Here is a 10324-nt window from a genome sequence, read left to right as displayed (position 1 = left end):
TACCTGTGTGCTTGTGTCTGACTGCAGTTTATTGTTGCTCTGATGAACTGATTCTTGGCATATGAGGGTGTCAGCCTGTCCATGCTGATCAACCCGTCCGGGTCAGGCGTGTCACATTAATTTGTGTGTGTTTGTGTGTATGACTGATTTGGTGACTGGAGGAACCCAGCCCCATTGAGATTGAGTCCTGCAAGATAGCTCCATTGGGGGTGAGGCCTTGCAGAAGGGAGAGATACAGCTCCGTATAGTAACACAAGCAGCACATTGACAGAATCACCAAGACCCTAGAAACTATCCCTAATAAATGAGCACACCCCAAAGTAATGGGCAAATCTGGTAACAAGGCTACAGCCACCAAGAGAAAGCAAAGTGGGGTGGTAGCAATGGTGGGTGATTCCTGTCTGCCAACCGGAGCTCTATTCTCAGAAGCTCTACTCCCTGCCAGAAACCTGAATTCCAGATGTTATGGAAATACTGTCCAAGATCATTTGTCCCTCTGGCTACAACCCCTACTCATCCATGTGGGCAATAATCATGTCAGGAGCAACCCTGAGCAGATCAAAAATGACAGCCAGGCTCTGGGCACAAGGGAGAAGGAGACAAGGGGCTCAGGTAGCGTTCTTATCTCTCTGTTTTGGGAAAGGAAGCTACCGTGCAGAAACCTGCCTTGCCAGGCACCCCCAATCCCCTGATTCCCTTGCAGAAGGCAGACCTTCCTTTAAGCGGGGGTGGCTAAAAATCAACCCATGGCTTACCTCGTCTGAGAGGAGGTGAATTTTTGCCTCATAGGACTCAGCCCGGCTGGTGTGGATTTCCACCACACATGAGGTGCACACGGTACTCCCTGACACCGGCAAGAAGAACCGCTTCTCCAAGATGGTGTTGAGCAGCGAAGTCTTCCCGGCCCCAGTGCTGCCAAAGAGCCCAATGTAAATGGGGTCCAAGGAGGTCTTTTCCATCAGCTTGAAGAAGCGGTCCCTGGGGGCACAGAGGAAACAGAAAAGGGGTTGGATGACTGAAGAAGCTCCACATACATGGGAAGAGCCAGGCAGATTTCCCTTCACCAATAGAAATGCTCCCATTGATAATATACTCAAAAAGACCCATTAAGTGGAGACTGTGAGAGGCCCAGTCTGCTCCGTGCCTAATGCAAACCCCTCCCCCTGGAGTCAATGATTGACCCTTTCCCATTGACACTGGATCAGACCTGCTGCCCCTGAAGTTCAGGGCAAGGTTTGGCCCTCTAATGGGATACAGTGGGGAAGACAAAACTGTTCACTGAATTTGGAAAAGGCTGTGGAGCCTGATTCCTGTCTGGGAGTCTCACCAGGGAGCTAAGTAAGGCCACAGCTACAGGCAGTCATGCCCTGTACCATTGCCTACCCTTTGCTCACCCCCGGCTGCAGGCTTCAGTCACCTCCTGGACCCTGGGGGAGCATGATGGTGAGAAGGTGACACATTGCAGGGCTGCATCCCCTCTTCTAGCAGATGCACAGGGCCAGCAGGCAGAGGAATGTAGCCTCTCTGCAGCAGGGATGGCCTGTAACCACAGGGTCTTGCACGTCCTCTAAAAGGGCAGCTGATACTGGCAGGTGGCAGGTACCAGACATGGAGTGAGATCTCAAGTCCACAGCAGGAGTTCAGAGGGAGATCTGCCTGCTATGACATGGATCTTCCCCCAGGGCAGGGCAGTGAGACCTGTGTGACTACTGACTAGTGTTCAAATCCCTCAAGCGATGGGGAAGACACTGGGCTGCAGACTTACAGGATATAAGAGGCCTCTGGCATGCAACGCAAGTTTGAAAAGAATTTGTCCATAGTTGAGTCTTTCAGGATTTTCCTCGTCCTGGATTCCAGCTTTTCATCTGCAAAAGAGAATATCATCCCGTTGTCAGACCTACAGCTGCCCCCATCCATCTGGGATGTGGCTGGATCACACCAGTTCAACAGCTCAGTGTGAGGATGGGAGACTTCCCAATTCAACATGGACTAAAGTAAAACACAGGGCAATTTAGGCTGATTTAGGAGGAGCTCACTAAGTTCTGCGGTGCATCGCCATTGGAACAGAGTCCGGAGAGAGGCTGCAGAATCTGTCAAGCTTCTAAGTGAAGTTTAAGCAAATACTTGGTGCCAATCAACAGAAGCTCTTGACTGCCCTTCGAGCCCCAATGTGCTCCCAGGGGTGGCTGTGCTGATGCAGCCTCATTCAGAGGACTTTTAAAAGTAAGGTCCTGTATTAGCTATGGCCAAACTCCAACTGGTGCTTCTGCTGGATGCCAAGCAGTGGGACAAGCCCAAAGGAGAGGTGCTGCCTTCCCCAGCCAACACTCATCATGGAGGCTCCTTTGGATGGGGCACCTATGCATGGGCAGAGCCAGTCTGTTCTGGGGCTCTGAGATGACCCTGTCTGTGGCACAGAGCAGTGCAGCCACATGGAGATGAGCAAGTGCAGTCCTACACCCCAACCCGAGGATGGAGAGTGGCTTCTGTCCTTTCCACCACATGGAGGGGGGGTCCAGATTTGTCCTCTGCCACCCCTGCATCTTTCAGGTGTGACGCTGGCACCCCTAAGGTCCCCTAAGGTCAGCAGGGCCTGGCAGGTTTCCATACTCACACTGCATCAGGAGCTCTTTCTCCTCCACCAAAAAGCTTTTGTACTTGAAAGTCCTTCTCCTTTTCTTTGCGGGTATTTCTACTGTGTCTCCCCGGTGGGCACCTTGGCAGGTGAAAAAGCAAGAGTGCCCTGTTAGTGCAGGGGCGGGCCGTTATTCTGAGCGGAGGGCTGCTTAACAAATTTTGGTGAGCTATCAAGGGCCGCATGGGTAGCTCCGCCCTTTGACAGTTGCCCGCCCCCTTGTTGCCATCTTGGGATTGGAAGTCCTACCCCCTAATTCCTGAACTTTGCCACCAGAAGTCCCTCCCCTTGCCCCCGGGAGTACTCCATGAGGGGGCTGCCATCTTAGAACCAGAAAAAATCCAAATTATACACTAAAAGTCAAACACTGACTATAACAAAGTTTAATTTTATTACAGAAAATATTTTTGTCATTTGTGCTTGCACAGTGTATATAGGGGTGATTGCATAATAATTCAAAAAACAAATTCTTAGTTTTGTATATTGTGGGGGGGTGTATAGTAGGGTGTGGGTATGTGTGTACGTGGTATGTATGTGCATGGTATGTGAGGGTGTGTATGGTGGGGTGTGGGAGGTATGTGCATGTGGCAGGATATCTGGAGGGTTGTGGGGGCAGGGTGTGGATGTGCAGGAGGATGGGGGGCTGTGGGAACCCCCCTACACACGCTCCCCATGGCACAGCAGCAGCAGGCAGGGCACTCAGGGTGTTCAGGGCACTAATGCCTGGCAGGACATGGCTCCAGCCAGTGCTGTGCATCACAGCGAGGGGCGCAGCCTCCTCCAGGCCACCGATATCGCTGGCGCTCCCTGCCACTCATGCACAGCCCCTGCACTCGTACAGCAGGGAGGGAAGCCCACGTGTTAGAGCCGGCTGCCTTCCCTGCCGGGGCTGCACGGCACAAGAGAGAAGCCCCAGGCACTGGAGCTGACTGCTTTTCCTGCCCCACGGGGGAAGGCAGGGGGCTTCCCTCCCCTGCAGCACAGCCCCGGCATGGAAGGCAGCTGGCTCCAGCATGTGGGGCTTCCCTCCTGTGCTGTGCGAGTGCATGGCAGGGAGTGCCAGCGATACAGGCAGCTCACACGGAGGCTGTGCCCCTCGCCGCAATGTGCAGCCCTGGTCGGAGCCACACCCCACCAAGTGCCTGTGCCCTGAGCACCCCACCTGCAGCTTCTGCTGCTGCTGCCACCGCCTACCGGGGATGCGCAGAGGGGTCCTCACACCCACATGCTGCCCACCCCAGCTCCATGCTGCCACCTTCCCCTGTCCACTTGGGCATGGGCTCCTCACTCCCACCCCGCTGCAGCCCCACCTCTGCTGCTTCCCTACCTGCTGCCTGGAGCAAGCAGGAGACCAGGGAAGTGGAGCAGGTCCCCGGGGGCTACAGCAGTGGCAGCAGCAGCCCGGCACAGAAGCTGCACGCTGGCCGGCCAGGCCCTTCCACCCATGAGAGTAGGAGCCAGGCGATAGGGTATGTTTTTGGGGCTGTGTGTACACGTGGGCACAAGGGCTGAGCAGGGCACAATTTGTTGGGGGGCCCTGCAGGGCGGATGAAAGTGCTTGGCAGGTGGTATTTTGCCCATCCCTATGTAAGTGTGACTTGTCTACAGATGGCTTGGGGAACAAGGCTGAGTAAGATACTTGGCAGCTTGTTACCAGGGATCCTAGTTTTCTCTGATTTAAGAAAACAAAATCCCATATTCTGATTTAAAAAATAACCCCAAATCCACATTTTTATGTGATTAAAATGAGGCACCACTAATCATGGAAAAGTGTGGATTTGGGGTTTGTTTGTTTTTTAATCAGAGAATATGGAATTCTTTTTTTTTTTATCAGCAAAAACCAGGATGCCTGCTCATTACAGAGGGCATCAGGGGACACCAGTCTGTTTCTGCGCCCAAGCCCATAGAGGTTTCTTACACACAGCAGCACTTGTAGGCCAAGATCGAGGCCCTGTACTACATGCTATACTCACAGGTGCTAAGAACTTGCACCCTGCAAGGATGAGACAGGCAAAGAGCAGGGCACAGAACATGTCCTCCGCTCCTTTGTACAGTGAGGGCCAAAGCACCAAGGGATTCAGGCCGAGATGGCTGAGAGAGAATAAACCAGTGGAGCCTAACTAGTCCCACACCCTTCTGAAGTGCCCACCGCTGTCTGATCTGCTGCTCTGCTTTCTGCTCCCAGCTCTGCGCTCCCCATCTGTTCTGCTTCTTCCCCTGTGCTCTCTCCCCATTCTGCACCTTGGCTTTCTGCCCTGTCTGCTGCTGTGCTGCCTGCACCCTACTGAGCTACTACATGCCACGCACAGAGGGTGCTCCTGTGACTTGTGGCATCATGCTGCAGGTTGGCCACCCCTGGGCAAAATGGCTTGTTCTTGTACCTCCAGCCTTTCCCTCTGGTCTCAGACCAAGTGTGCAAAGTTTCCCATTACTGAATGTTATGATGAGCAAGGGAGAGGGAAGGGTTAGCAATGGAACTGGATGCAAACTAGTTCACATAAATCAGTGCAGGCAGCTGGGCAGCTCTCTCCCTCTGTGTGCTACTGTGACCACCATACAGGGCACGTTCTTACCTGGGGATTCAGGTGCGTTGCTTGCCATCCTACCAGATGATCTCCAAAATGAGCAGGGGGTGCTGGTTCACACTGGGCTGTTCCTGCCCTTTGAGGCCAGGAAGTATTCAGACTGGAACACGGTGAGAGTGACCCAGCAGGATATCAGAGTTTCTGAGGGAAAGAACAGGTTGCCATTGCCTTCTTCAGCCCCTCTGCTTTGTGTTTAACCCACCAGGCCCTGGCTGGTACTGTTCTCACCCTGCCCAGCACTTCCCTTGTTACGTGGGATGCTTGGAGCCTGGCCACACTATGCTCCCATCTGCATGGGGGGGCTTCACCACTCCAGGCTACAGCATGGCTGCATCAGTGCAAGCCCTTTTGTGCATGCAGGGAAAGCTCTTCCTTGTACCTGTGGAGCTGCCCCCCTGTTTGGACCCCAGGTGACCTGAACTGGCAAAAGCCACAGCTCAGGACAATTTATCCTGTTCACACCAGAGATGTCTCTTGGGGTGGCTCCCCTGGCAGCTGAATCGGGACAAGCCCAGCACCACGCAAACTCTGAAGGCTATGACACGGTCAATACCTTGTGGAAGATCATGCTCCCCAAATCCAAACAGGGAAGGGTCCCCCTCATTGAATCAGGAAGGAGGCCTGACCTGACAGACAGCTCCCTATCAGGAGGAAGTGTCAAAGCACCAAAGTTTGGCACCAAAGCCTGCAGCAGCAGCCCGCCCTCGCCCAGGGGGCACATGCCCCCCCACCCTGATGCTTGCCAGGAGTGCACACAGGAGCAGGAGCCACCCTTCCTACCCCACCCCCAATGAGCCACTCACGGCTGTGTCCTGCACCCCAACCCAACTGGGCAGCACCTGTTGGCACCCCCTTCTCTTCAACACCCGGGGAGGTCACCCCACTTTCCCCCACTTGCTACAGCATTGAGGAGAAAGGAAGTCATCTGCACACTGCACATGCTCCCTGAGATTTGAATAGAAAGATATAGTATTTAAGAGATCTCTCAGCTAAGGAGAAGCTGTCAAGGGACCCCCAGCCTTAGGGAATTTATGTAAGCCCTAGCTGGCAAAAGCTGGCCGGATGGCTGGCCGAGAATGCAGACCTGTATTGCCCTGTAGCTTCACACCAAGAAGCAGTGGAATAGAGGCCTGAACTGCCCAGCCACCAGGACTGTTTGTGCGAGTTAATGGCAAGCATGTGTAGGAACACCTGCGGTATCAGGGACTGCCATAGCAGGGATCATTGTATGCAGTTCTACAGCCTGGGTAACACAGGAGGTCAGTCCCAAGGAGACCATGGGGGTCCCCAGCTGCTTCGACAGCTTGTGCAAGAAGGAGAAAGCCACGCTGAATCCCTGAGTACAAACCTTCACAGACCTGCCTGGAGGTTCTCCCTCCGTGCCCCATGGCAGAATCCTGATGTCTTTGAGGGGTAGCATCTCCCAAGAACCAGGGAGGCTTGCACAGGGGTGGAAAAGAAAGGGGAAGGAAGCCAGGTACAATCTTCTTTGCTGCAGCAACCAATGAACTAACCAAGCAGAGGCAGAAAAGGGAAGTCAGGTCTGGACAAGGAGTACTTTGCCAGGATCGCTATCCTGGGAAGGAAACAACAAAGCTAGCACAGAGGCAGCCTATCCAGGCAAAACCATGCTCTTCCCCAACGCAGCACATTGCAGCCCCTGTGACAGCAATGAGCAATGCCATTCAATGCAGGCCTAACTGGGTCTGCTCTGGTGTCTCTCATGGACAGAGCTGGCATCCTTAGGCCCCTGCCAGCACAGGTATGGGGAAAAAGCTTGTAGTATAGGCCTAAGAGGCTCTCTCCAGAAACAAGCCAGCCTAATGCTCAGAAAGCAAAATGTATTTAGTTCAAGCCCTCAAGTCCTAAACCTTTCCCTTCCCACTTGAGTTAATCAGCAGTAATGCCTTTAAAGACTTGGCGCATGCTGATCTATGCTTCTCCTAGCTCTGGTTTGAAAATGATGTGGAGCCAGAGGCCAAGTAGTAAGTACAGACATTTGGGGAGGTTAAAAAGGGTTCATGGCTGCCCGATTTAAACAGCTCATCCCAGTGCTGAGCTTACACTTACATCAGGGGTGTGCATCAGGATCTGGGGGAACTCCTGTTCACCAGACTGCCCCAAGGGATGACAAGGTCCAATGGTCACAAACTCCTCCAAGACCATTTTAGGCTGGACATAAGGGGAAACATCTTTATTGTCCGAGCCCCCAAGGCCCGGAACAGACTGCCGCCAGAAGTGGTGCAGGCACCTACTCTGGACTCTTTTAAGAAATGTTTGGATGCATATCGTGCTGGGATCCTTTGACCCCAGCTGACTTTCTGCCCCTGGGGCAGGGGGCTGGACCTGATGATCTTCTGAGGTCCCTTCCAGCCCTAATGTCTATGAACTCTATGAAACCCAGTCCCAGTGACTGGCAACCAGTCTAAACCTGTGACTGTACAGAAGTTCCATGCACACAAACTGGTCTAAAACTGCAGAACCCAGTTTAAGAAAAAAAAACAGGGGAGAAGGGATAGGAGTGCAGGCTCCCTGGGGAAGGGTAGATAAAAATCAGATTATTTTCTTTTTAATTGGATTTTTTTTTAATTTAAAACAGCTTTTTTCTATTTAATCGTTTTTGGTTTTTTTATAAGAGGCTTTTAAAAAAATAAACTTATATAAAGATAAGACTGTCAATTAATCACGGTTAACATGCACAATTAATGCATTAATCGTTGTTCATGCTAATCATTCACACAATTTTTTTTTAACCTCTCTCTAAAAGTGCAAAGTTTCAAGAAGTTCAACTAATAAAGGATATCCAACAAGAATGCACTTTTTGTAGAAAACAATGGTTAAATTGAGGCTTCCTGACCAGTGATTTAAATTGTGTTTTAAACCATGATTTAAATCAAATCTACCCTGCCTGAGGGGTACCCCCCCCCACCCCTGGGTCGCCCCTCCCTCCCCAACCCACCCATAGGTCGCGTCTCCCCCCATCTTCGAACAGACCCCCCCCTAACCCTGCCCCCTGCACTAGTCCCCAACCCTGACTTACCTGATATCAGGCAGCCATTTTGAATTGAATTGATTTAACCTCCCCTAACACTCCCAAATGTCTGTACTTAGCCAGAGTGGCCACTACATCTGCAGGTCCCCGTCCTCCCTCCCCTGTTCTGGGACTAGCTGCAAGCAGCCATATTGTCACATTTCATTGCAGCATGCCTTTTTCGTGAAAATCACTTAATTTCATGATTTTCACCAAAAAATGTGACTTCGTGATTTAAACCAGGCCCTACGTAGAGCCTCCTCCCCACCAAAATGACAGTAAAATCAAACCCAAATTATTCCACTGTCTTGGAAGTGATCAGCTGCTGAACGACTGCTGGTCTCTCCTCCTTTTTCTGAAGTATCAGAAGTGAAAGTTAGTCTACATCAATAAATCATCACAGGCAATGCGGCAGGAAGGCGAAGGCACCCCACCCTCCCCCAGGTTTCTGTGCCAACAGTGTGGCACAGGGCATATGGCTGCAGCCTGACAGCTGCAAGTTAGTCTGCTTCCCTGCAACTGGAAGGAAGCAGCCCACGTCTTGCCTAGCATTGCTGACAAAACAGACAGGCCGATTTGATGCACCCTGGTGTCATGTCAGCTATACCACCCCGCTGAGACACTACAATCCAGGACCCCGTTCCTGGGCAGCCTGCACTAGGGATTAGTACCCTCATGGCATCACCCCACTCAAGGCCTGCATGGCCAAAACTGCCAGCAGGACACATAGCTGGGGCTCAGCGACACAGCTATGCCAAACCCAAAATAAGTTGCAACAGCAGCTAAAACATGCCAGGCTCCAACCTTGGCTGGTTTGCTGCATGGATTGATGCCCCCCACAGCATCATCCCACTCAAAACCCAGAAACAAAAGGCAAAAGAAGAGAGAACAGGGGTCTCAAGCCCTGAGACAGACTTTCTCACCCTGTACCTGAAGCTTTCCCTTTACGTAGCTTCAGTTTGGTTTTCTAGTGAGGAGGACCGCCCCGCCCCACCCCTTTGGGAAGCAGGCTTTTTGGGTCCCAATTCAGCTTTCAGCAGCCCCAGGAGAAGAAAAAAGACCCTGCCCAGGTGCCCTGCACCTTAAATCACTTCTCTGACATCATCACCTGGTCCCAACCAGAAGCAGCAGACCAGCAAATTTAAAGGTGGTCACCACTCCTGGTCAAGTGGCCAGAGTCACCAAACTGGTTCCACAGGTCCCTTGAAGGGAACCTTTAGGCTTGGGACAGACATTACACATACACCGGTTTAAGTGATGAGAAATTGTTTTAAACCCGTACCAAAACAGATATTCAGTGCACATAACCAGTTTCAAAATGGCCAAAGCTGATTTGGCTCAAACCGATTTATGCCATGCCTGGTCCCAGACCCCTTCTTGGTTTAACTTAAATCAGAGTCCCCCAGCATCCCAAATCAGTTAAGTCTGATACTACATTCAACCAGGTTTATCTCAAACTGGTTTCAGCATTTTGAAACTGGTTTATGCACATGGAATGTCTGCTCTGTTACAGGTTTAAACCAGTTTCTGATCACTTAAACCAGTTTATGAGTAATGTCTGTCCTGAGCCTAAGGGTTGAGAACAACCAGGTTAGATAATAAGCAGTTTCTCTCAGCAACATCCTCCTCAAATCATTCCGGACTCTACACATATTCCAGCAAGAAATCCCCTCTATTTCTTAGAAATCATAGACAAATCATAGGAAATGATGGTTGGAGGAGATCTCTGGAAGTTAGTCCAAATCCTGGCTCAAAGCAGGACTAAATAGATCGTTCCAGCCAGGGCTTTGCTGAGTCAGGCCTTAAAAATCCTGTTCCAGTGATTCAGCACCCTCCTAGTGAGCAAAGAATGCCTTGCTTAGCCCTGATCCCCTTATACCAAGCAAGAAGAGGGTAACTTACAGCCTCTTCCTCCAAAATAACAATAAACTCATACCTAAATTATTCCACTCTCTGACATGAGCAGCCTCTGGACAACGGCTGCTTCCTCCTTTTTCTGAAGCAGCAGAAATGAAACTTATCCTACATCAATAATTGATGTCATGGCAGGCTCCTCCTCACTTCCTACAAGCC

General features: G+C 51.4%; 1 protein-coding gene across 2 annotated transcripts in view; it reads right to left on the bottom strand.

Moving 5' to 3' along the window:
- The window catches only part of LOC102381178 (nuclear GTPase SLIP-GC-like), a 62264-nt gene extending 51940 nt beyond the window's left edge, over positions 1-10324 (bottom strand). The window contains exons 1-5 of one of the 2 annotated variants that reach the window (XM_006033898.2): positions 10188-10324; positions 5209-5361; positions 2615-2716; positions 1766-1865; positions 756-978 (exon numbers count right to left, since the gene is read on the bottom strand). In XM_006033898.2, coding sequence (XP_006033960.2) covers positions 756-978; positions 1766-1865; positions 2615-2716; positions 5209-5236 — 453 coding nt within the window. In that variant the 5' untranslated portion in view covers positions 5237-5361; positions 10188-10324. Of the gene's footprint in view, positions 1-755; positions 979-1765; positions 1866-2614; positions 2717-5208; positions 5362-8541; positions 8562-10187 lie in introns of those variants that run through there. The other variant, XM_025215786.1, reaches the window with a different exon arrangement.

Source organism: Alligator sinensis, unplaced genomic scaffold, assembly GCF_000455745.1.
Source record: "Alligator sinensis unplaced genomic scaffold, ASM45574v1 scaffold650_1, whole genome shotgun sequence".
In the NCBI taxonomy this organism is placed as follows: domain Eukaryota; kingdom Metazoa; phylum Chordata; order Crocodylia; family Alligatoridae; genus Alligator; species Alligator sinensis.
This window is presented reverse-complemented; position numbering and strand designations above follow the sequence as displayed.